The 25081-nt window shown below is 37.3% G+C and overlaps 1 protein-coding gene across 8 annotated transcripts in view; it reads left to right on the forward strand.

Moving 5' to 3' along the window:
• RAPGEF2 (Rap guanine nucleotide exchange factor 2) overlaps positions 1-25081 on the forward strand; it is a 184654-nt gene that overhangs the window by 76227 nt on the left and 83346 nt on the right. For 6 of the 8 annotated variants that reach the window (XM_071431977.1, XM_071431967.1, XM_071431969.1 and 3 more), the window contains exons 5-7: positions 18721-18796; positions 20981-21148; positions 23807-23824. In XM_071431977.1, the coding sequence (XP_071288078.1) occupies positions 18721-18796; positions 20981-21148; positions 23807-23824 (262 nt within the window). The remainder of the gene's footprint in view (positions 1-18720; positions 18797-20980; positions 21149-23806; positions 23825-25081) is intronic. The other 2 variants (XM_071431968.1, XM_071431973.1) reach the window with 1 other exon arrangement.

The following is a 25081-nucleotide window of genomic DNA, read 5'->3' on the forward strand; positions in this document are numbered from 1 at the left end:
AGCCCAACTTGTGGCAGAGTGGAAATTGTCCCATATGTCATCCATGAGCAGGCAGTGCCAGGACAAAAGCTGGCAGAAAGTGCTACCTGACAATACCAGGAGAAGAGATGCATTCAGGTATTAATGTGGGGTGGCTGTATATAGGCCATGGCAATATCTTCTGTTTCTCTGAAATACAGCAATATTGCCCTCACTCACTTGGGCACCTTGAAGAGAGGTGAGATTTAGTAAGATAAACGATGAGCTTGAGCTTCCTGGTAGAATGAGCAGAAAATTACAGATCCTGTGGCAGTAAGCACAGCATTAAGTGCTGTTCATGTGGAGAAATGTGTAAAATGACATCTAGGACAGTGTCTAATACCTTAATGAAATACAGGCATGGAGTTTGTGATACAAATAGGTTTTACAGTTGTGGGTGAGGTCAAGTAGATGCCAAAGCTAGTGTGTTGGAGAGAGAGGCAATTTATTAATTGAAAAAGATAACTTAAGTCCATGAAAGCAAAATTAAGAAACTTTAATTATATGAGATAGAAAGTATTTCAGGAGAGTAAAACCAGAGTCTTTCTAGTGAGGGGCTTTGTGCTTAGAAGCTGTAGTCATTGAATGGTAGGTGAGTGCCTTATTAAAATTTAGGACAAGGTTAATTGGGGTTTTTTCTTTCTAAATGAGTAAGTTGCAATTGGGCTTTAGGCTCATCCGTGAATATAAATCTTGGCAAAAGTGAGAGGGCACCCAGGTGAAAATTCTGATCTGGAATATTGGTGGCTAATAAATGATTTATTGATTGATTTATTTAGTGAGAAAATGGCCTGAGATGAAAATTAAGTTTTCCAGCTTTACTTATGCTGCCAGTGAACTGCTGGGAGAGAAATAGCAAACTGCTCAGTTATACAAGCCAGGCAGAAGAGAATGAGTGGCAGAAATACCAAAGTAAGATGTTAGGGTGCTCAGAAAAAAGAGAGTGAGACCTAATGAAAAGGCTGCTGTCCAGAAGGAACTGATAAGGTGATATTCTGGAATCTGAGCAATAGTGTCAAAAGTGGACAGAAGATGGTTACTGGATAAGTGTTTGCTGAAACTGGCTATTTGCATATACAGGGGGTAAAAACTTCAAGGGCCTTTTTGAGCATTGCATAATTTGTGCATCTTGATGTCCTATTACTGCTGAAATGAGCTGGCTATGGTTTAGCAAAAGGAGCACATCCTCATGCATCACTGACATCAAGTGATAGGAAGAGACCTAAACATTGCAAAGTAATTGATTTTGTTTGTCATTTGAGTAAATTAAATTTGCAGTAGTAAATTAATATTTACACTATTTTAATGTGAGCTTTTCTCAGGTTAATCCATTTAATCTTTGCCCATCTAAAAAGCCACAAGGATATTATTTTGCAACATGTGTAGCTTCTGATTAAGAGAGCCAAGAAGTCTGTGTAGGAGCAATCAAATATGTAGAAAGCAAGAAGTATGCTCCTTTCTCCAAATACAATTGACTTAGAAAATTCTCATTTCCCTAACTTTTTTTTCCCAGAGCCAAATGTAATTCACCCCTAAGCATCTTGCCATCCAAAACTCCTCATTTTTCTCCCCCACTTTAAAACTATTCTCTCTTTTTTTTGTCAACCTGCCCCATGCACCTGCAGTAAATCCCTTTGGACAGGTTCTCTGGTGCTGCTGGTCCTTGCTCAGACTGAGGGCTTCCCTGTGCCTGTCCTGACCTCCTCAAGCTCACCTTCATTGAATAGTGGCTGGGTAGTAGCTGACCAAACTTAAAATAAAACAAGTGCTGTCATCCCACTAATTCCACCCCCACTCCAACCCCTGAATTTCAAGAGCATTTGCTATTTTTTTGGATTTCACTCCTTTAAAATGAATGTATTTACATGCCAGAGCAAAAGTCATATCTCAGAGTAACTTAGACAGACCTAGTGGACAAATCTGCCCACAGCTTTGCAGGTTTGTTCTCAGTCCTGTGCAGAATTTGACCTTACTCTTAAAACTTTGTGGTAGTTGGCATGTGAGTTAGTAAAGAGCAGGATAGTGGGCTCTCACTAGATTTGAGCTGACACTTGCAGGTACCTTAGTGCTTTTGACTGCCTATGCTCAGCATATTATTTGCATTTGGGTCCTCTAATAGCTGAATTGCCTGCATTAGTTTTGAATACAGCATCCTCAGACTGGTTGGTGAGTACCACTGGAAATGCTCTTTTGTTTTATATATCATGTCAGGTAAACTTACTGTATTTCTTTCTTCCAAATCCTTGTGTCCCTGGCTTTCATTTCTAGTGTTAAGGTACCATTTAAAATTCTTTCATTAGAGACACTAGGTTTGGCAGATAGTTAATATATAGTTGGAGAATAAGAATGTTTTTAAAAGTCCCTTCTTCCCCCACCACAAAGATGTCTAAAAGCATAAGAAATGACCACCCCCCTGCTTTTACACTGCTGTGGCTTAGGAGCAGCACACCCTAATTTAGTGCCCCCCACCTAATGAGGGTCTCCCAAACCAGACACCTCTCACTTCCCTCCCCTCTTTGGTGGAGACACAAAGGCAGAGATCATGAGTTGGGATAAGAACAATTTACTGGAAGCAGCAATGAGATAAAATGGACAGTAACAGCAGCAATACTACTAAAACCCATGTAAATAAAAAATAGCACAGCAGTCCAAAATGAACCAGCTTTGTAGGATATGAGATATGGGAAAATAGCTACCTCTTGAAACAGTTCAAAATGAGTGTCAAAGCTGCCAATTTTTGCCAAGGTTTTATAATGAACTGGATGACTTGTAAAATTACTTGTAACTAGCTACTAGGCAAGTCTTTAATTCCAAATTAAAAAAAAATAAGTTGTTCAAGATGGGATATTGGAATACATGAAGTCCTAAATTGAGTGTTTAGCTTTAGAAACTTTAACATCTAAACCGTGTCTGGTTTTTTTTTGAAAATTGCATGGGTTTAATTTTATTTCCCTGTTGTAATACAGTTTAGCTTGTTCAAATTCCAAGCCATCAGCTAGCAAATAGTGTTCATAAGATAAGGCTGGATTTTATTGTCTTTAATTTATTATTTTGGGAAAATATACAGTCCATGATTTTAAAGAACTGTGCTCTGAACAATTAAAGCTGCCATTTATTTGGTGACATGAAGTAAAGCTTTATCTTGTTCTCCTGTTAATTTCTGTGAATTACAACTGTGAAATTTGACAGTTTAATACGAGGGAGACCATCTCTTTTCCCTTCTACCCCTTTCCCCTCATTTTTCCTATTAGTATCTACATACTTCTTCATTTACTTTAACATATCAGGCATATATTATGTTAAACTAAACATTCCTTAATTCTTTCCTCCCACCATGACCATCAAACTAGCACAAATTAACACTCAGTGCCCTCATCATTTCCCCTGGGCATCTGTACCCTGAAGCAGTTCACATGGTAGAATGAAGTTTATGTATGAACTCCAGAAAATAAATGAGTGGAAAATGCAATTCCCTGGGGGCTGTCCTGGCTCTCCTGTGTTTTCACATGGCCACTGACAGCAACTCTGTCAGACAGTCCCTCTGAATGTCTTTTGGAATGGCCTCCAGCTTGCCTTGGCCTGCTGCATGCTCTCACCATGTTTGGCCATTTGCTTGGAGTTCCTGTGTGGTTTTTCTACCAGAGCTTTGCTTCTAGTGTAGACTCCACTGGGTTCTTTTGTGTTCCTTGAATGGGAGCTCCAGCACCAAAAGGTCTCCTGGACCTCGTGCCTGCTCTTGGCCTCCAGAGGATGCAGCCATCTCTTAGCAGCAACAAAATACAGAATTGCTGGGCAGTTTTTCTCAGACTGTTGGCTTTGGTACTTGGGGATTTCTGCTTTTCTCCCAGAATGCTTCCCAGCCTGTCTGGGTAGTGTGTGCTATGCTGCTCGGGCATCCTGCAGTGCTGATTGCCACCTGCAAACCAGGCTTTAGTTTGCACTGCTTGCTCATCTGCTGCTTCCTTCCTGCAGCCTCTTCTCCTTCCCTGCTGCTACCTCCAACCAGTCCTCCTCTCACTGCCTCATATGGCAATGGAAAGCTGCTTTCCCTTTGGCAAGTTCACAGATTTTACATACAGGAGCAATTATTTAAGCTTTTTCCTCTAATTAAAAGATTTAAGTTTTGAAAGTGAAAGCACATCTATTTTTCATGATTTTCAAAATTAAGAGGGATGTATGTGTTTAAATATTGATGGTTTAGCCCTCTGGTCTTTCCCATACTAAAACAACTTAAAAAATGGAGTGGAATATCTAATCATAATAGAGAGTCATTGAACAAATTATGGACTTCTTTTGAATGGGTGTAAAGCAATAGAAAAACTCAGTTTATGCAGAATGTTTTGTCCTCATCCAAGTGCATCCTCATTAACTTATGAAAGTAATCTTTCGGGATTTTGGCAGACTTTTTTATTTTGACAGGTAATGAATGTGAGTGTAATGGTGCTGGAGCAGAGCCCTTGGCTATCTAGATGCAGTTATAGAGCTTTATGTATCTCAAACATACTTCCTAATTTTTGTGATGTCTGAATCATGCTGTTTTGTGTGGTTTACATATATCTAACTGATGGTGTATTTATATTCTGAATATGGAATTGATTGATTTTTTTGAGTCAGTAAAATTATGCTGATAGCTTTAATCACAATGATAAAATCCTGCTCTCACTATGACTCATATATTTGCAACTTAGAATTTATTAATATTGGCTATTACTGGCTGACACCTATGAGATAACAGAATGAAACTGGGATTTTAACTGGGAGTGATCAGTATACACAAATATTTAAACCATGATAAAATCCCCTAAATTTTTTTTTCCCCTGAGCAGGAAACAGAATTTTAGAACAATGGACTTGTGGGAGGCTCAGAGTTGTACTTTTGGGAACTGCTGGTTTAGTTGTTCAAGCTGCAGAGGGAGTTGATCAAGAGCTGTGTGGAGCTTACTTAGCTTTCTCCAGGTTCTGAGTTGCTTATGGCTAAGGATTTGCAGCATTGTGATGGAAACCAAGACCATACACTGGACATTCACAGAGAAAAATAACTTCCCAGGTTATAGTTGCAGAGAACATCTGTTAAAGTCTGTTTATGAAGTTACTTGGAAGTGCATGCTTTGGGTTTAGGTTGCCCATGAAACTCTGTCTTGAATAGAAAACTTCTCTGGTTTTGCTGCTGCTGGATTTTCCTGTGGCCTGTTTGTTGTGTTGGTGTGTCTGTATCAAGGTGCTGGTGTTCTGGAGCCGTGCTCATGATTGTCTCTGAGGGCTGGTGGGCAGGCATAGAGTGTGGTATTGCTGTGGGCTGACCTCCCTGCTGCCTTGTCCTCTGTCTGGTTTGAATGCCTTGGCTCAGCATTTCAGTCCCATCAATTGAAACTGAGGCATGCAGGAGTGTGATCTTAGGGTTTAATCTAGGAAAGACTGAGATCATGAGCTGAAGGAGGAAGCTGGAAGTAGTAGTGATGTCAGTCCATTTATGACTGTGTGGCTATCAGAATGAATTTTAAATAGACATGGAGAAATGAACACTAATTGCTTTGTTCTGTCTGCATTTACCCAAAAGACTGCATTTTTCTTTTTGGATGGAGATGTTTACTGTTACCTGCAAGCAGAAAATTAGGTGTATCACAGCACAGTGTGACTGAGTACTTATTGAGACTCCAACTCCTAGAGAAAATAAAATCTTGCTTACAAGAGGTAGCATTTTACTGGGAGTGCCTGATCTGGCCATCTACCTTGAATTTGCTCATCTCCTGTTGGTATGATGGTCAGTGCTGCCAGTGAAATCCAGCACTTGCTCGTGTGGGTCATTGCAGGCTTCCTTATGAGGTTCTGGAGGAGCTGGAGCTGCCATGGGGCTGTGGCTGAGCCCAGCTCCCCGAGAGCTGGCTGGCAGGCAGGGCATGTGGGGAGGGTTTCAGGTGAGGCTGACTGCATCACTTCAGACACAGTCAGCTCTGGCTGAGCTGAGTTAGCTGAGCCATAAATTGATGGGTCTTGTGAGGTTGCCTGCTATTTCAGCAAAATTTGTGATTCAGAGCACAGGCTACATGTCACCCAAAAGTGTCCTTAGAGTCTGAAAAAAATGGTGTGCAGGTTTCTTTGAATATGAATAAATAAAACTATTTTTACAGCTAATTTATCCTTTATCCCATCCATCTTCTGTTCTGCTGAGTAATTGAAGAGTTTATTGAGGTCTGAGACTGATCATGACAGTATCTGAGGTGTTGGGAAATAGAAGAGGAGACAGTTCCTAAATGATGAGATTGGCTGGTGTCTGGTGTTGTTCCTGTCATATTTCAGTGCTACTGGAATTTTGTTTTTGTGGAGCTGATAAAATGTTAAGGGACTTAATCTATTACACTGGCATCTTTTGAAAACAAAAATAGAAATTCAGCGTTGTGTGTGTCTGGTGCTACCAGGCTTTCTGCCAAGTTTGTCATGACAAGATAACAATGAAGCCGAAAGTGTCAAATGACCTGAATATGTTTTCAGTGAGCCTGAGTTGTTTTGATTCCTCTTCAGGAGGAGGAGGCTTTCAGGGATGGAAATGCCCATGGTAGGAGAAAAGCAAACTACAGGAGCTCACAAATGCAAACTTTATACCAGTTTCTAGATGTATAAACTTACAGCTGCAGATTTCTGTCTCTTTCTATGTGAAAGACCCGACGATGGGCTTGAGAAGGTCTGGATCACCTGCTGGTGCTCAGGGGCATTTGTGGAATGTTCACAGCAATTTCATAGGCTTTCCATAGGGGAGACACCATTAATTGGTGGTACAGAGCTTGCAGATTCAAGGGATCCTTGGGTTTGGTGTTTCATAGTTTCATGCGTGGTAATTGTAAGCTGAGTCAAGATGACAATTCCTGCCACTTCTAAATGCCTCTGTCAGTGCATTTGAATAAGGAAAGGAGTTAGGCTTTTCTTACATTCTGCTTTATTCACTTCAGTGGTGTTTATCTTCCTCATTGGAACTGTGGCTTTGTGAAAATACTTCAAAATGAAGTGTATCTACTTTAATGAAAAAATGGCACTTGTGATACAGAGCATAGAAACAAAGTACTCAGCCTTATAAATCCAGACCACTGCTTTTTGGAGAGTTTTGCCTGTGAACCAAATTAGGTTATTTTTTGCATTTGCTTTACAGATTAAGTATAATGAAAATTTTTCAGTGGGATATTGCCAGCGCCAATGAAAAACAAAATCTAAGATAACACAGGCAGTAGATTTTATCTGTGTAACCATGAATGTATCTTAACAGCTCAAAGTAACTGAAAAGGACCATAAGGAAAAAATAAAAATAAGCAGAAGAGTTTAACAACCCAGATTCATGGGGCATAATTTTGAGCAGAAAAGCAGGAGAGGAAAGGAGAATCCTTTAAGGTAGCTGATAGAGGCAACATAATCTTTGATGACTCTGACTGATACCACCTCTCAGATCCCATTTCTTGAAATCTTAAAAAATTTGGGTTAAATTTTTGACTTCTTTTTGAAAAAATATGCTGGAATAGTGGTGGGGGCTTTTTGGGCTTTTTTGTTATTATCTTCCCCCACCCATCCATCTGGGTGCAAAAAAGATTAATTCCACTAGAAACACTCACTTTTTTTCCTGATGACGTTTTATTCTTGTTCAAAAATTTTGGTGCTGTTTTGTTGATTGCCTGGTTTCTAAAATCTGCTGCTGTAAAAGCTGGCCTTGAAACAGTATGGTTTCATTGCTGACTCTTCTTTTTAGCTTATTTTGTGTCTCATTGGCTAGAAGCACCTTTCTAAACTCAGCATTAGGGTCTCTAATGGAGCATGTCACAATTTGAAGTCATTAAGAGCAACATCTAAACAATCTTGGAAACATTGCTCATCTTTGTTTTTGCTTTTACTGCTCTTCTGTACATTATAATTATGTGATATATTTTATTTCAACAGTACTCACACTTTGAAATTTTTTTTCTAAAATTTCAGTTTTGATTTTAATATTAAAAAGCTGTTTTCTGAAATTGTAATAAATTTCTTGCATACAAATGGGGATGAGGAAAAAAATTCAAAATCCTTTTTGAGAAATTACGTAGGAGAAAATTCTCTTTATAATAAAGTAAATGGTTATTTAAAAGTTAAATGTGAGACCCATTACATCAGGGTATCTGCTACTGCTTGCATAGTTAATTATAGGTATTTGTCTGAAGAAAATAGTTGCCTTTTCACAGTGGATATTATGTCCTATTATGTAATCTCTTCCTTCTGATTTAAGATTTCCTCTGATTCAATTTAATAGTACTTTAGGTTTTGAGTTGTAGTACAAACCTGCAAAACATCAAGGCCCCCTTCAGTTACTTGGGAAAACTGCATTATAGGATTCTTGCTGAGGTCAAAAGAAGACCCTGTTTGTTTTATGTGCTCTCAGGATCTCTGGACAAGTTTTAGAAATGTAATGAACTGAAGTAATCTGGTCATTGCTTACCTCAAAATTAAAACAAAAGGAACTGTGTGCAAATATAGCATAAAGAATACCAAAATGAGAAGTTATACCCAGGCAGAGAGAGGGGACAGAGGACACTGCCCTTTCTTTGCCTCGTGTGAACCTCTCAGGATCTAAACTTTCATAAACTTAATTTTGCTGAACAACCATCTAGATAAGCTGAAGTAATGATGATGTTTACTTGTGTATTTGGAGGACTGTAGAATAACTGAAAGGAATTAGAATTATTGTCTTGATTCTTAGCGTGACTCCACTACTGTAATTCTTCCACAAATTGTCTTTTTAACAAAGTGTTGCTCCATATTGTAGAAGATTTGAAAATGTCTGAGAGTTTTCCTTCAGTTGATACTAAAATTTCCAAATGTTTCTGAAAAACAAATCTAGGGGTACAAGACGTGGTATAACATTTCAAGTTAGGAATAATTTATTTTCAAATTATGATATAAATAACTAAAACAAAATTATCACTACATCTGCACTGGTTTACTTTGTTTATTCATTCACAAATATACATATGTATCTTGAATACATCTGCTCTGTACATTAATTTATGGAAACTTGTTATTGAAGGAAAGTGTTTAGCCTTCCATGTGAATGAATTAGTTGTATTGAATGAGTTAAGTGTGTAAGTGTGTGTGGAAAGTGTCAATAGACATGGTCTTGTTTTACTTCTAAAAACCTAGATGATGTGTCAAGTTATTTTAGTAATTCAAAAAAACATGAAAATTTATAGTACCTTAACTATGAAAGTCTCTAGGGGGATGTAAAAATGCTTATTATGTATTTTTCAATATAAAAAGTCTTCATTTAGGAACTAGCATCTAAAGTCTTTGTGTGACATTGGAAAAATACTCCTCTGTTTTAATGAATTTCATGAATGTTAATAAGCCAAGCTGTGTTTAGACAAGGTCTTGCCTCTTAAGTAATGTTTTCCAACAACTTCTCATTCTTTGAGACCATTATGTAGATCTTGTGATGTCACAGCAATCTCCATGGCAACACAGACGTCATTGACATGAAGCATAAGCAAAGCTGTCTTTATTCAAACCATTTATTCATTCATTTATTTATTTATTTGAAAGAATAAGCTAAAAAATAGGTTAGGAGAAAACCTTTCATCTTTGAATGTTTTCTGAGATAAAATAATATGAGAACTTCTAATTCAAAACTAAAATAAGGGTAATTTTTCCCAAAGATGGGTCTATTCCCAGGTGTGCTGGTGAGGTACCTGCCTCCGAGCTTCCTGTTCTAGATAGGTTGCAAAGCTGAACTGCTGCAACAAGCTAAATTCGTTGTTGCCTCTCCTAGTAGGTTCCAGTTTTGTTTGTTTGTATAATTGTATGTTTAGTCTGTGAATATATATCTTGAATTCAACAGAAGAATGCCATCAAAATGTTTCTTTAGTGTGGTATATATAAAAGGGCTGTAAAGGAACACTAAGTGGTATTCTCCTCTGAAAAGTATTCAGGATTACCTGCTGCTATGAAGACCCTGAGAGTCTACCCTTTCTACAGTAAATTTGCAAAACAATTTGTTATTCTTAAAAGCACTTTTTCATATAGGATTTTAAACCATTTTTCAGCTTATTGTTTTAGTTTCGATGTTACATTATGAAAAGTAACAAATGTGAAACTTTATACAATTACTTAATTTTTCTACCTAAACTAGTCAAACTTGCTACCATATTCACTCTTGTAACCAGGTGAAATTTTATAATTAACCTCACTTTTCAAAACAGTAATCTGCTATAAAAGAACAACTGTGTGATGATCATAAATCACATGTTTTAGGGTTGACTGAGAGGACTTCCTATGGAAACAAATCTCTAGAATCTAGCTAATTTCAAATTATTCACTGTGTGTTTTCAGGAACTTCTTTTGAAGTGCTTTCAGTAGTCAGCTATAAATTAGCAGATTAATGCAACCTCTGATCTGGGTTGCATTTGCATAAGAATTAAATCCCTATGAGTATTACATAGATAAAGCACTATAGTCTGTCATCTGTAAGGATGCTAACTAAAAGTGTTCAAAACACTGCAGAGGTTCACTAAAGTTTCCGGCTGGAGTTTAACTTCTACACCTTTTTAGCAGGAATTACTTAAAAGCATTAATTTACTATAAATGTGCTTATTCTGTAGTTTTAATATGGCCTGGTTAGTCATCAAGCATTCTCTCTGTCTGTTTGCTGGGTTCTTTGCACCCTCCTGCTGCAGCAGGAGGGTTATTATCCTTGGCACCATGATTCCTCTTCCCCCACAGGCAGCAGAGGGTTTGGGTCCCTGGTCAAGCAAGGAGCTGCAGGGCTGTCTCAGGCTTTTTTCCCTTGTGAAACACTCCTCCCAGGTATTATTAAGTGGCGTGTACTTAGCTGTGATATCGCAAGTGAGTCCCTTCCCTGACACATGAGCTGTTGTATCTGGGACTGTAAACACCTAAGCTATCATATGACATTGGATAAGCCTAATCATCCTTATCCATGGTATGCAGTGAGCTCATGTCTCCAGGATTTGCAAGTAGTGACAGTTCTGCAAATGCCTCTTCAACTTGCCAGCATCTCAATTTTCCTTTCAACTGAAAAGCATTTCAGTAAAGTAGCGACTTGCTTTTGCTGAAAAAAAGTGCTATAAATAGAATAATGTTGTAGGAATTAAATAAGTTGAAAGAAAAAAAAAAACCCTGATCTACTTATTATTTTGATATGCAGATGACCACTACATTTTTTTTAAAAAGAATAGTTATTACAAGTCAAAAGCAGCTTGGGCTTCCCTTGCATCTTTACTTGCCTTTCCTAAAAGACAGGCACTAATTCAAACGAGAATCAAAGAAGTCAGCCTATATTATCAGATAATTTGATGTTCTGTATGAAGATTCCCTGTCTTTCAGCTGACAAACTCTTTCTTTCACAGTTTGCAGCGTGCAGCTCTAAGCGTGGGGAAGCCCTGCTGCCTTCCCTCGCTGCCTGCCTCATCCCAGTGGAGCGCTGTTCACGTTAGAGCGGCTCTGCATGCATGACGGGCTCTGCCTTTTTTCTGAGGGGTCAGAAAATGGCCACGCCAAATTTAGTTTTCATCAGAGCACTTATGCCTTCCCCTGGGAATGGCTTGTGCATGTACATGAGCTTCTTAATTGTTACTTTCTTTTTTTCCTTGGCTAGGATGAGTTGGATTGAGGTCTGGGTTTCAGAGCACACTGATGTGAAACCCAGCTAAACCTAGCTTAAATAAAGAAACCTACCTAGAATAAACCATGTAGAGGGACAGATGCTTTTCATTCTGATCTGCACATACCAAAATGAAATATAGTAGTTCTTAATGGAAAAGAGTCAGTCAAGTTTCTCCTCCTGCATCCCTTCTTATCTCTCTAAATGAGAGCTAAAAAATAGTCCCCATTTTGTTTCCCTTCTAGACGTCTACTTACTACTGCTCTATATTTCATCAAGGAATTCAGTGAGACTGGTTGGCTTTACAACTAAATCTAACTCATATTTTGATGTTGTTGTTGCTAGTTGAATGTTGATTATTAGATCAAGATTTGATTTTAGAGTTTTTTGGAGAGCAGACATTCTGCTCATGTTTGTTTCTGTATCATCAGATAATAATTGATGCAGTGATTGAAAGCAGGTGCCTGCCATGACCTCCTCAGTCACGACACTGCTGTGAGGAAGTGGAGTGTGCAGGTGGGACATGCAGCACATGATCCATCCAATGGGATGGGGACTCCTCTCTGTTCTGATATTGAGAACTAGATGACAGAAGGAAGATTGGAAATGAAGTGGATAGCACTTGAATGTAAATGGTGATGGTAATAAAAAATAAAAAAAAATAATAAGAAAAATGGTGATGGTAATAAAAAAAATAGCATTTTCAGGGTGAGGGCCACCTAAGAGCAAATGAAGACACTTTGGCTTACATAACTTCAAATTCTAAATATGCTTCATGCAATACCTCTGTATTTCATTTTGGTAGTTTTCTATGATTCTTCTAAATGTAGGTGTCAATTGAAGCAATGTAATTTTCACAAAAAGTGCTTTGAAGTATAGAGTTTATGTAACTTAAGATCCATTTTTATCATGAATATGTTAAAAGCTTGAGGAACTGAACTGAACTGTGCATAGCCTTGTGCTTATGGATTTATTCATTTACAGTCTTGCACAGATAAAGAGATTGGTTGCATGAAGGTGGGGAAGGATAATGTTTACTTTAATCTCCATGTTTATTTAGATGTTCTGCATTGGCAAATAGTGCACTTCAGTGATATTAAACCTATTGTACCTACCATTTGAAAACTTCAGAACAAAGAGAATTTTTGAATATCTTGATTTCTGAAGTTTTGGAATAAAATATTTCAATAATCATCCATTACATTTCTACTTTAATTATATTGTAATTTTTTATTAAAAAAAAGCAGCAAAATCTGTATGGAACTAATTTCCTTGCTTACATATACCTTATAAGATTCTAAGAACTTGAGGAACAAGAAAATTTGCTACTTGTATTTTTCCTTCCATTACAACTTGTCTAAATAGAAAATTCTTTTTGATTCAGAGCAAGTATCAATTACATCGATTTTATTCTCAACCAGCAGCTTTGTTCAAAATATTGCAATTACATACACATAAAGCTGTAACAGTATTATTATTTGCAGAAGAATGTGCACTGCAGAGATGACCATACTTTGTGGAGCTCTCTTTGTGAGACTTAGAAGTAGTTTTACTAAAACCTTAAGCTAATGTAGTGTAGGGAATATCAAAAGAAATAAAAGTTAGGACTACATTGTAGAGGAAACCCTAAATTTCTGTCTGTCCTTTTTGCAAAATTGTCATTAGTGAAATTGAATTTTCTATGTGAGTGATCTCTGATTTTTAAGAGGAAAAAAGAACAGGGCTTAACACTGAAAACCCTTTTCTTGGTTCTGTGAGGTTTCCTTCAGATTCTGCATCACTTTTGATGAATGCATTTACATTCCAGTGCTGAGAAATAACTTTCCATTTGGGAGCTGGGTTGATGTGAAAACAGGAATGTGGAGGCCCAGGGTGAGGGGACAGGGCTGAATGCTGATAGAGAAACATTCCCTCTTCAGTAGCTGCTGCCTCTCCTGTGAGCTTTGAACAGAGCATCTGTGTGAGCGTGTGTGAGGATGTCTGGGGACCTGGGGAAATGGATGGGTCATGTCTGGAGAAAACTGCTTTGTCCTCCAATGTCATGATGATAAGAGAAAGAACCAGTCACCTCAATACCTGCAAGTTTTTGGCTGTCTCTATGTGTAAGTGCTTATAAAAATGCATGTGTTGCCTGTGGCTTTAGATGTTTCATTTAATTGAAGTACTTTGTTGTTTTGTTTTATTAGTAAATCTATTCAATTTGAAGGGGACTAAATGCAGACAGTGGTCCTAAATTATTGTGTTGTTGTTTGCTAGCCATAGGCACATTTAAACTACTGCAGTTTCATAATAGTGAAGAGTTTTTTAAATGAAAACTGAGAATAGAAACTTGGCAAACATCAAACCCCTTAATTTTAATTTAAAACTTGTCTTCTGTTAACTAGCATGAAACCTGAAAAGTGATACCTCTGTCCTTTAGCTAGCTATGTATGTTTTCAGTAGAACAAGTTGTAAGCTGAGAAACGTGTGTAGTAAGATACACTTATGGATAGGGGAACTGTCATCTCTGATCAGTGTAAATTCAATTTAAGAATGCATTAAAATGCAAATGAAATTGTAAACTACTTACATGGGTTAAAATACCTGCTTTTAATACACAGTGAGAAAAAACAGGGTTTTTTAATACTAATGAAATACATTTGGAAATAATGCTTTTGAATAGTCAAGTGGGAAATTAGAGTTTTGTCAATTGTTTAAAGGGATAGTATAGTTAGGGAGAAACTGCTTGAGGAAAATACCTGGCTGTACACTATAAAGTAGATTCCTGTAAATAATATTTTTATATATCTTTAGGTAGTTGTCTGGGTTGGGGCTTTTTGTTTGTTTTGTTTTATTTTGTTCTCTTTTTTTTTTTTGGGGGGGGGGGGGTTAGTTGGTTTTGTTATTTTTTTTTAAATTGAAGTAGTTTTATATTCACACCATGCATTCAGTATCCCTATGTGAATACAAGTACTGTGATAGAAAAGGACTCCAGAAGTGAAATTATCTCTAGGACAGGTACTGAGGAGAGCATTTGTAAAGCATAATACTTGAGGATTGTCAAGTCAGAGCTTGTGTGGTATTAGGGAAGAAAAGTGTTGGAAAAGTTGCTGCAAAACAAGGTTCTTTGAGGAATTTAGGTGAGACAGCAATATCCTGACCAGGCAGCCCTTCTGGCTTTCTAAATTACTGTTATAGCTTCTGCATCCCATATTGACAGCTACAATTGCAAAGATACCTTTAAACTGCCTTATCTTCCTTTGGTGAAATTCTCTTATGCATGTCACTGTTTTAGAGAAAATAGTTGCAAACCTGTGATTCTTTCAGATGTACCATTGCCTTAATAGTTGCAAACAAACTATGTTTAAGAGTTGAAATTAATTAGGCTTAATAAGACAATTTTGATTTAAATGGAATGGTATGATACAACCATATGTGAAGTGTATATAATGTAAAATACTGCATTTTAAAAACAAAAATGGGGTTTAAGCTTATGCTCTCTGTATGCATAGGCTTATCTCACACTATGGTAAGGGAAGAAGTAAATTTGTCAAATCCCTGACCTATTGAAACTTGCTAATAAAGGCTCTCTGCATTGTACTTTAGCTAGCTAGTACTCAGGTTGACTTTTTTGTGAGAAATCTGGGAAGTCAAACTCACTTTCTATGGAAAGTCTAGCATCAGAATTCTGTAAAGAATATTGTTTAGTCAAAGTCACTGAAGTAGAGCTGATATTAAGAAGCTAATCAATCAGCCCTTCCACTGAAGCTTTATTTGCTTGTTAGGTATGTTAGGTATATCACTGTTTCTGTGTGATACCTAACATCCCACAAGCCAGTTTACATGCCTGCTCATGGTTCCTTATATGAAGTTGTTCTGCTGGTATTTCAGAGAGTGGCTTGGGTTGGAAAGGACCTGAAAGATCAGATAATTCTAAATCCTCTGCCATGGGTAGGGATACCTTTCAGTGGACCAGGTTGCTCAAGAGCCCCATCCAACCTGGTCTTGAACAATTCATGGCGTAGGGGATCCACATCTTCTCTGGGCAACTGTTCCAGTTCCTCACATTCTTATAATAAAGAATTTTATACAAGGTTTTACATTTTGGACTTTTTTTATGAGCTCAGTAAACAGACTGTATCATGTGCTGGGTATTTGCTGCTTCTTATTGTGTGCTAATGTTTCAAATAACATGTTTTCAATTAAATTGAGTTTGTTTGATGGCCTCCTCTACTGAGTGGCAAGTTGCTGCAGCTGGGTGTTTTGGAGAAGGCTCTCACTGAAGTACTTTTTTGTTGGTCTTTTATTTTTGCTCCTGTGGGAAACTCTGGTAAATTAATTCAGATACAACTTACTGGCTTTGATGTCAGTCTTATGATTTGAAACAGCAGGATTAGCAGTACCCTAAGATGCCAGTTGTTTCTCAGAGCTGCAGGTCAAACAAAAAACGTGTTTCAAGTGTTCGAGTGTGGTTCTGCGAGAGATGGTATGCACTGTTGTGATGGAAGTTCTACCACAGTCAAAGATGGACAATTCTGATGTGCCCAGATGTAGTGAACATTAACAAGAGAGTTCCCTAATTTTCACTGACTATGTGAATTCCTCACTGGTGATGAATTTTCACCAGAGATTGGAAGTCAGGAGGTCTAGTTGGTGTGGCCGTCTGAGAAGTGCAGCGCTTGAAAGGTCATTTGACTTTCTTGTGCCTTGATTTACTTGTCTTCTTTCTTACAGCACTTCACAAAGTTTAGAGAGTTTCTTTACAGCCTGAAGTGCCTTGTGATCTTTGGTCAAAGATAATATATACATGTGATGCACTGTCTGCTCTGATTAATTTTGTGCTGTCATAGGAGTCTGAATAGTCCAGGAATGGCGTAGTTATTTGCTGTGAAAGCCAGCGTGTTGTTTGGGGGCAGAAATTGAGAATTTTCTTTATAGTAACTGAATTCATGCCTTCTATCTTAATATGTTAACTACTTCTGGTGCTAAAAGGCTAAATCTAAACAAGTTATTCAATAATAGAAAAGCACATCCAAAACACAGCTTTTTATTTTCACTCTGTTTGCCAAAGCTTGAAACTTTGGCATGTCAGCAGCAATTAGCAACCGACAGAAGCTTGAAGTTGATACTTACAGACAGCAATAGAGGAGGAAGAAAGGTGGAGTTGAAAAGTGTACATGCATTTTTTGTTGAAATGAGTGCTTTCTCTGAGGTGTCCTGGTCCAAGGCTACAAAAATGGGTTGGCAAAAATACAGCAATATGTGTTTTCTAAGGGGGAAGAGAATATTTCTGTGTGCTTCCAACTAGAGTATCAAATAAGTTGACTTATTAATCACCATTTTTTGCATTTTCGTTTCTCAATCATTGAGTTGATTTACTTTCTCCTTTCTTTACTTCTCCTTTCTCTTTGTAAGGAAAAACTGTGGTATGAATCAGACTATTGGCTGAGAAAATAAGTTTTGACACTTGTGCAACAGTTGAATGAATCAGTATACTGGCTTCATTTTGTGGTGTCTTTAAGAGTAGCTGAAATTGTATAAAATTCAAGATGGTATCGTAGAGTAAAGAACCCTGTGTTTTGTTGCTGGACTGTAGGATGAAGCATGTGTTTGCCTCCAGGAAAATAAGCATTTTGTTCAGAGACCTCTTTATTGAATATTTCTTTTCAAGAGGCCTAGTATTCTGGAAAATTTTTTCTATTGTAAAAGTCCCATGTACCATTAAATGCGATTATTATTTTGATGAATAAGCACAGCTGGCATTTCTTTTCAATATCTGACTGCCTTCTTTTTGAGCCTGTAAATGTCCTGTTGTCAAGAGATTAGCCTTTGGGGTAGCAGTTAAATTGTTCATTTCTACTGATTGCCAGGCAGGACAGGAGCATAGATATGAACTGGCTAGATAGACTGCTCTGAATGATGTGTGAACTGCAGTTTGTGAGTTAGGAAATAAAGCTTAAAACAGTTATCTTTCACCAGCACTGTAGCTTCAGTGTGTTGCCACATGCCAGCATTGGTTAAAATTCAGATGTTGCAGCTTTGTTGAGTTTGGTTTATTTTTCAAGGTATTGCCCTGGGGGCTTCAGACAGGAAGGGTTCCCAAGTCTATTGCACAGTTCCAAGTGGAAGAAAGGGAAAGCCAAATAGTTATATTGGCTTTCAGCTATTTTAGGGTGGATTGGTTACAGCAAACTTAGAGAGGTCCTGAAGTTGCAGCCATTTTGGTGTCTGTCCTGCCCTCCAGTCTGCAATGGGAAAGGTCTGGCATTGACCTGGCATTTGTACCCAGAGGAAGAATCACACACCCCCAACACAAACTTTAGCTGGTTGCCTTTCTTCCACTCTGATGGTGTATGATTAAGAATCTAAGTGTTGAGGTCCTGGATTTCTCTGAATCATGTACTCTGCTCTCCACCTTTACATCTGCACTTTGAGGATTCTTTGCAGTGAACCCTGCAGGTGCACAGATACATCTAATATGGGCAGAACACTCCAAAAACCAAACCAAAAAACCTTTCAGTTCTTTCTTACAGGGAACAAAATAGTATGCTTAATTATTCCACTATGATGAGAATGTCTCAGGAAAGGGCAGAACAACCTTTTGTCCTCATCTATTTAATTTGGGAATACACTCATCTTCCTTATTTTATTAATTCATTTAAAGTAGAAAAGAGCTAACTGAAGTTGGTCAGCCTTTTAATTCTTTCTTTGGTATGCCAGTTAGCTTTTGTTAAAGAAATGCAGATAGCTTAGGTAACTTAATACTGTAATGCCAGAAGACACTAGATCAAACTCACTGGTGCAGCTCAGAATCAACTGTGCCTCCTCAGTAGACAGCTCTTGATTGACACTTGTTTTGGTGTTAATAGACTTATTTAACAAATACTCTTAGGGAACTATGTAAATACAAAACAGACAGCTCTCAGTGTCCTTGGGTCTCAGTTAATTGTCAAAGGACAATGTGCATGAAATTTCTATTGTGCACAGGTATGTATGCTTTTTCTCTGCTTTACAATATCTGGCTAAGATGTAAATATGCTTTTGAATTCTGTTATAGCTCTGATTTCTTTTCTAACTGAAATATTTTTGTTTTTCAGTTTTGGCAAGCGTTCTGCCGGCAGCTTCAGACGTGGATGTGAATGCATTGTTTTAGAGCCATCTGAAATGATTGTGGTAAGAATATTTTCAGTCAGTTGCTTTCAAATTTTACAGACCAGCTTTGGTAACACTTCAGCTTCCAACAAGACTTACGATTTTCTGGTTTCTACATGATCTTTTAATAAATATGAGATGTCATCCCTACAATTTATATTGTTCTTACATTTACTTTTTCAGATTTCATGTAAAACTAAAGTTTTCTTGTGCTGGCAGAATAGTTTGTTGTTTTTTTGGTTTTTTTGAAACAGTTTCATTATTATTATTGGTAAACCTAGATGCTTTAAAGTATTAATTTCAGGTTAGTTCAAGTAATTAATGTTTGAATTAAATTTAATCTCAACTGTCTCAGGTTTTTAAGAATAAATTTGAATGTTTTTAAATTCTGTCAACCTTTCTGGGTGAAGGTGAGGGTATTTTGTTAGCAGCATCTGCTATAGTCCAGTGGCAGAACACTGTCTCTGAGGGTTCACAGGCTTAAAAGTTTCATTTGACACCTTAGGGCATGCCATCTGAACAAATGCAGAATTGGTGGGCTAATTTTTTTTCTTTCTGTCACAGAGATACAGACCAGTTCATAATACAGGCATGACAATTATCTAAGCCATATAGGTAGCTTAAATATAGACTGTGACACTAACTAACATTTTTTTTTCCCAAAAAGTAGCAGTTTCTGTAAAACTTGTGGAAGCTCAGGAAAATGTGGTATTACTTTAGGATTGTTTATTTCCAGTTTGTGTAGCTCGCATCTGACCATTTGGGAAAGAGTTTGTTGTCCCAGTTCTGTTTTCTAGAAGTATACAATTTCACTGGTTGTAGCTGTGTGAATGTCTGCCTGTTTCACATGCACTCCCTTTTAAGTTATAAGGAAGAGTGGTATAAAGATAGGTATTGGGAAAGGAGATGACTAAACAACAAGAAATTTTTTGGACTGATGGATAATGTTAGGTCAGAGGCAAGTGTTTGCCAAAAAATGTAACCACTACAGCTCTGGAAAGATGAAATTGGATGCTTCACTCAGGCTCTCAGAGGAATAATTGTACTTTGAATAGAAAGAATCCTATCCCCAGAGTTGTTTGGGCACACAAGAGGTGTAGCAGGGTGTGAGTGTCAAGGTGTCAGATGGGAAACAGATCCTCCCTGCAGAGGGGGTAGACACTGCCTGCTCTTCTGCTGAGCCAGGAGCTGTGCTCATCCATTTGAGTTAGTGCACTGAAGGCTCTACTGTGTCACTTGGGCTGACTGATGTGTGACACTTCTGACAGGGATAAGCTGCAAATTCATAGGAGCATTTTGTCTAACATTTCCTTGTTGAAAAATGTGCAGGAACCTTGCAAGGTGCCTCATCTCTCATCCTGAGGGATGGAATTGAGTAACAGGAATTAACTGAATCCCCCTATATAGTCCATGATGGAAGCTGTGATTTTTTCTTCATTTCCTTGTTAGTCTCAAATAGCTCGAGTAAGGTTTCTATTAGAGAAATAAACACAGAAGTATTAGTTTCTATTAGTAGAAGTAAACACAGAAGAGATGTTGATTTTCACCCAAATTACTGAAAAAAGATCATTCTCTTCTGGGAAGAGCAGAATTATTAGTTCAAATATTTTCATAGCAGCAAACTGTTGTGTAGTAGTCTTCAAACTCTGTAGACAGTGAAACTGAGAAGATTAATTTTATAAAAGGATATACCTAATAGGTATTTTTTTTCTCCCTGTTGTTGTTTTGAAGTGGGGTTTTTTTAAATGCCCAAATCCAGTCTATTAGAAAATCTTTTATGCCTTCAAAATATTTGAAATAATAAAACCAGTCCTGCCTGAAGAGTGAAGCTTTTGCCATGGATCAGTTAGGGAAGATGCTGAATAGATGTCAATAGGGAAACAGGCAAGTGTTCTCTTGTACCAGTTTTCTTTCTGGAATGTATTGATTGGTGAAATGTTTGTATTTGTGCAAGTGTTTGAAAGGGGTGAGGAAGGAAGAATTTTTCTTCTGTCATTTTTAAAAAAGTGATCATATTCTATGATCCTTTCCATACTAATGTTGTTCTATTTCTTTTTTAGCAGCGATTTCACACTTAGTGCTGAAAATGCAGCAAACTCAAAGCTGGCTGCTGCTTTTTGAAAAATAGGATTTCTTCTGTTTCCAACAAGAGGAAACATTTTTCTCTCTTGTGGGGAAAGACACACTCTCTTGCATCTGTTGTAGGTTGATTACATGGAAGAAAATGAGGAATATTTCCAGCGTCAAGCATCTCACAGGCAATCTCGAAGGAGGTTTAGGAAAATCAACCAGAAAGGGGAGCGACAAACAATTATTGATACTGTTGACCCTTATCCTGTGGGGAAGCCACCTCTACCTAGAGGCTACCATACGGTAAGCTGTCTGTGTTTATGGTTCACAATAAGTCATAGATAGGAAAACTACTGAAAACAACACGGTCAAAATGACTAAACTTGCTGGTGCCTTTCAAGTGTGCTTCTGTGGGGAGGTTTCCCTTCAAAATAACTGTGAATGTGGCTCCATCAGTGCGTGAACATGTGTGCAGCTTGCATCTCAGTTCAGAGTTGAAAGTACGTTTCTTATGAGTGTGAATGTCGTGTATTATTTTTTAATGTTCCGATCATTATGGGAAATTGTTCAGGAAATTCTGCTCTCATTTCCTTTTCTATTAAGTTAGAGTAGAATTAGTTCAGTGTACTGTGTTAAAAGGTCAGTTAGTGAAGCACTCATTCACATATGTGATACCAGGTGTTGCCTGGAAAGGACTGTGCTGCATGGCAGTACACCAAATTGGATTAAATCTGTCATTTCTTTTTGGAATCGAGAACTGAAATGTAAAATTGAAATGAACTTCTGATGGTATTTTGCCCTTTATACTTGGATTTTAGTGAGCTATGTAGTTGGCCCATCATGGAGGAAATAATTTGGTCATTTTACTTGATTGCTTTTGGGGGTAAGGGAGGGAATCTACATATGTTTCCAGACTTTCTCTTGAGATGAAAATAAACTAATAATTAAAACTTTTTCCATGAAATAATTTATATGGCTTTTAAACTGAGAAGAGCTCTATTAGATTAATATGTTTGTTTTGTGTTGATTACAACTGTGAGCAAAATATGGGAAAAGCTGTTTGTCTTTGGCTCTCATTTATTTGTTTAAGCCCTAAATCTGGTAGAACCACAAAGGCCTAGGCATAAATGACTTTGTGCATATTTAATCTCATTGAGTTCCATGGGTTGAATTTTGTACAATGTAAGCCATATACACATAAATTTGCAGGATGAGAGCTTTAGTGATTTTAAAAGTCCATCTTTGGTGCAATGCAGTTGTTAGCTTTTTCAGTTTTTCTTTCCTTACCATTTATTCCTTGACTTGTTTGCCAGTTCACTGTATATTCAATGTGTGTCTATAAGTGTGTAGATGTTTGATTGCATCTGTTAATTATACAGGCTTTTCCTCATGACTCGAATAATTACATTTTATGCCAACAATTTGGTTTTGTTTATACAACAGCTTTTAATGGTTTAATTTTCAGTGCAGTTTTAATTGCCTCTAGATTTAAGGTGAATTGAGCCAGTTGACTTGGTTTGAAAAGAAAGCATTTTACTGGCCTGTATTTGGCGGGGGGGGGGGGGGGGGGGGAAAGTGGTATTGTACTTTGTAGGAATTACAGAAATAATTACTTTTGTTCATATTATTTAGATGTGTGTGTTGTGCTTAGCAAACAGTGGTAGTGTGATTTGTACCTAACTCTAGAAGGGCAATATTTAGATTACACAGTGCCATTTGCATTTGTAGGTCCTTGCCTGTTGTATAAATTTCACTTCAGGTGTGCCTGATGAGTTTTTGTAAGCTTAACTGGTATTAAAAAGCAAAAGTCCATCCTGTGCTATTCTGTTGTGCAAGTTCATAATGGTTTTGTGTATGTGCTGGGAAATCCATTGCAAGAGAGATTTCATGTTAAGGTTGGAAGAGATTGCCAAATAAACTGTAAAATTTACAATAATTGCAGTAAAATGTTGCTTTTCCAAGTGTAATATAATACTTATGCCTGGCTTTATTATTTTTATCAAGGCAAATAGAGTCAAATAAGCTCAAATGAATTTTACAATGTATTAACTACATTTTAGTGACTTTTCATGCTAGTCCATTTCCTCCTATTTTTACAGTATTTGGTGATCTTGTAGACATTATTCCCTCATTCACTTCCACTAGCAATGTCACTTCTATTGCTTTAACCATACGTGTTACAGGCTGCATTGTCTTTTAGCCCTTCCTATTTTACGTCCTTTGACCTCATTTTATTGGTCTTAATTTCTTGAAAAATTGACTGAAAAAAGCAGGATTTTTTTGGAAATGCATAGGAATTTAAGATATTATAGCACATATCTTGTGGACTTGTTGCACATCCATTCTTTGGTCAGTATCTGTCAGGGTGTCATTTTTGTTTCTAAATTTTTAAATTTTTGATAAAAAAAGATGAAAGCATTAAACTAAATTGAAAAAGGATTAATATGATATAATTTTTTTCAAGTTTACTCTTCCATGTGCATGTGTACTAGTTTAGGTGTTACGTATAGAAGACTCAAAGTAATAAAGCTACTTTCATAGTATCCTCAAAATCTTCACAATGTGTAATTTTCCTACAGTCTGTTTTACCCTAAATCCATAGAGTTAGCATGTAGAATTATTGTATTGGTTGTTGATAAATAATTATGCTTTATTTGCAGTAGGCTCTGAATGCTTTTCTTCAGAAGGTTCAAACAGTATTTTCTGAAGAAAGTTTTCTATAGCATAAAAGCAGACATGAAATGCAGATGCATGGTGTGCTTTTCAAGAATTAAAAATGAAATGCAGTGCTCTCAGGTGCAGCATGGCTTTCTGCAGTAGAGCCAACTATATGGGATGGTGGACCCTCATTAACGTGATTTTAACATTATCTTCATAGTGGTGGAATGTACTATGGCATGTCTGATAATGTTCATCTTTTCCTTTCCTCCTATATGGCATTCATTTCATTTTGGCTCACAGGAATGCACTAAACCTCAGGTATTGTAACTTACTGTGTACGGTCCACTAACAATTTCCTCGTGGGTTTGCGGTGTGATGCCATGATACTGACGTGACATTACGACTAAAATTGCCTTGTAGCCTTTGCTTTGATAGTTCAGCAATCTCATTGTGATGTAAAAATACCTGTGTAATTGTGACATTTACTGACAGTACCATGTCTCTTGCCCAGCTTGTTTCACCTTCCTTGCTTTGGCATCCTGTGATGTTTAGGAAATTAGAACTATAACCAAAGGGTGTATATCAAATATTTAGTGTTTGGCAGGTGCTTTACTCAAGTATCTCCTTCATGGCTCAGAGGACTTAATCTTTGATTTTGATTTAAAAACTTGGCCCCCTGTCACTGTTTAGTACCTGTATGTCAGTAAAACGGGGAAGTGGAGTGTGACAGGATGAGCAGTAAAGAAACTAAAGAGGCTTTGCCATGGTGTTTCTTGCTTGTCTTCCATTCTGATGGTTTCTACTGACTCAGTATAAAGAGGCTGGATTTTCTAGGCAAAGTATGTCTGAATGGCCATTATCTGAAACACAGGTTTGCCAAACTAGGGAGAAGAAGGTGCCCAAATAAGTCAAGTATCTTGGAATGGTGCCAAACCAAACAAAATATGTACGTTTTTCCTGATATCAGATATCCTCAAATGCTCTCAAAGTGATCTGAAGATCTGAGTGGCATCTTTTAAACTTAAGGGGCATTTGCACCTGTTAATGCCAAAATAAATTCTGAGCATCCATCAGATACAATGTTTGATAAGAATGTGTATTATTAAATTGTCAAATGTCCCCACTTTTATGCTTAAGAAATCTCTTGTGATAGAGCTGAAAACAAATTGAAACGACTTAATTTTTTTTAGGTTAAAAATTCTCCCTTTCTTCAAACATTGCTTTTGTCAATTTTCCTGCTATTTTTTTATCAGGAAATGTGTTTATTTTAAAAGTTCCTTCTGTGTCACATTGTTAAATTCATTTATCTAAAACACTTAGAGAGTTGAAATTTCAATATATTTCCAGTATCATAAACAAGTGATTTCTGGGCTGAATTGTTCTCTTCCTCCAAAATGTATAGTACACTTCTTTTAGGAACCCAATTCCTTACCTTCAGATCAGTGCTCCCCAGTTTTTCAGTGGCATGATTCTGAGTAACCTATGGTTACTAAAACACTATGTTTAAGGGTGATAATGTACTTCTCAAATTATGGTAGGAATTTGAAAGACTCTGTAGTATTTTATAACTTACCC

Source organism: Agelaius tricolor, unplaced genomic scaffold (genome assembly GCF_023055355.1).
Source record: "Agelaius tricolor isolate 1412-34295 unplaced genomic scaffold, bAgeTri1.0.p SCAF_8, whole genome shotgun sequence".
NCBI classification, from domain to species: Eukaryota; Metazoa; Chordata; class Aves; order Passeriformes; family Icteridae; genus Agelaius; species Agelaius tricolor.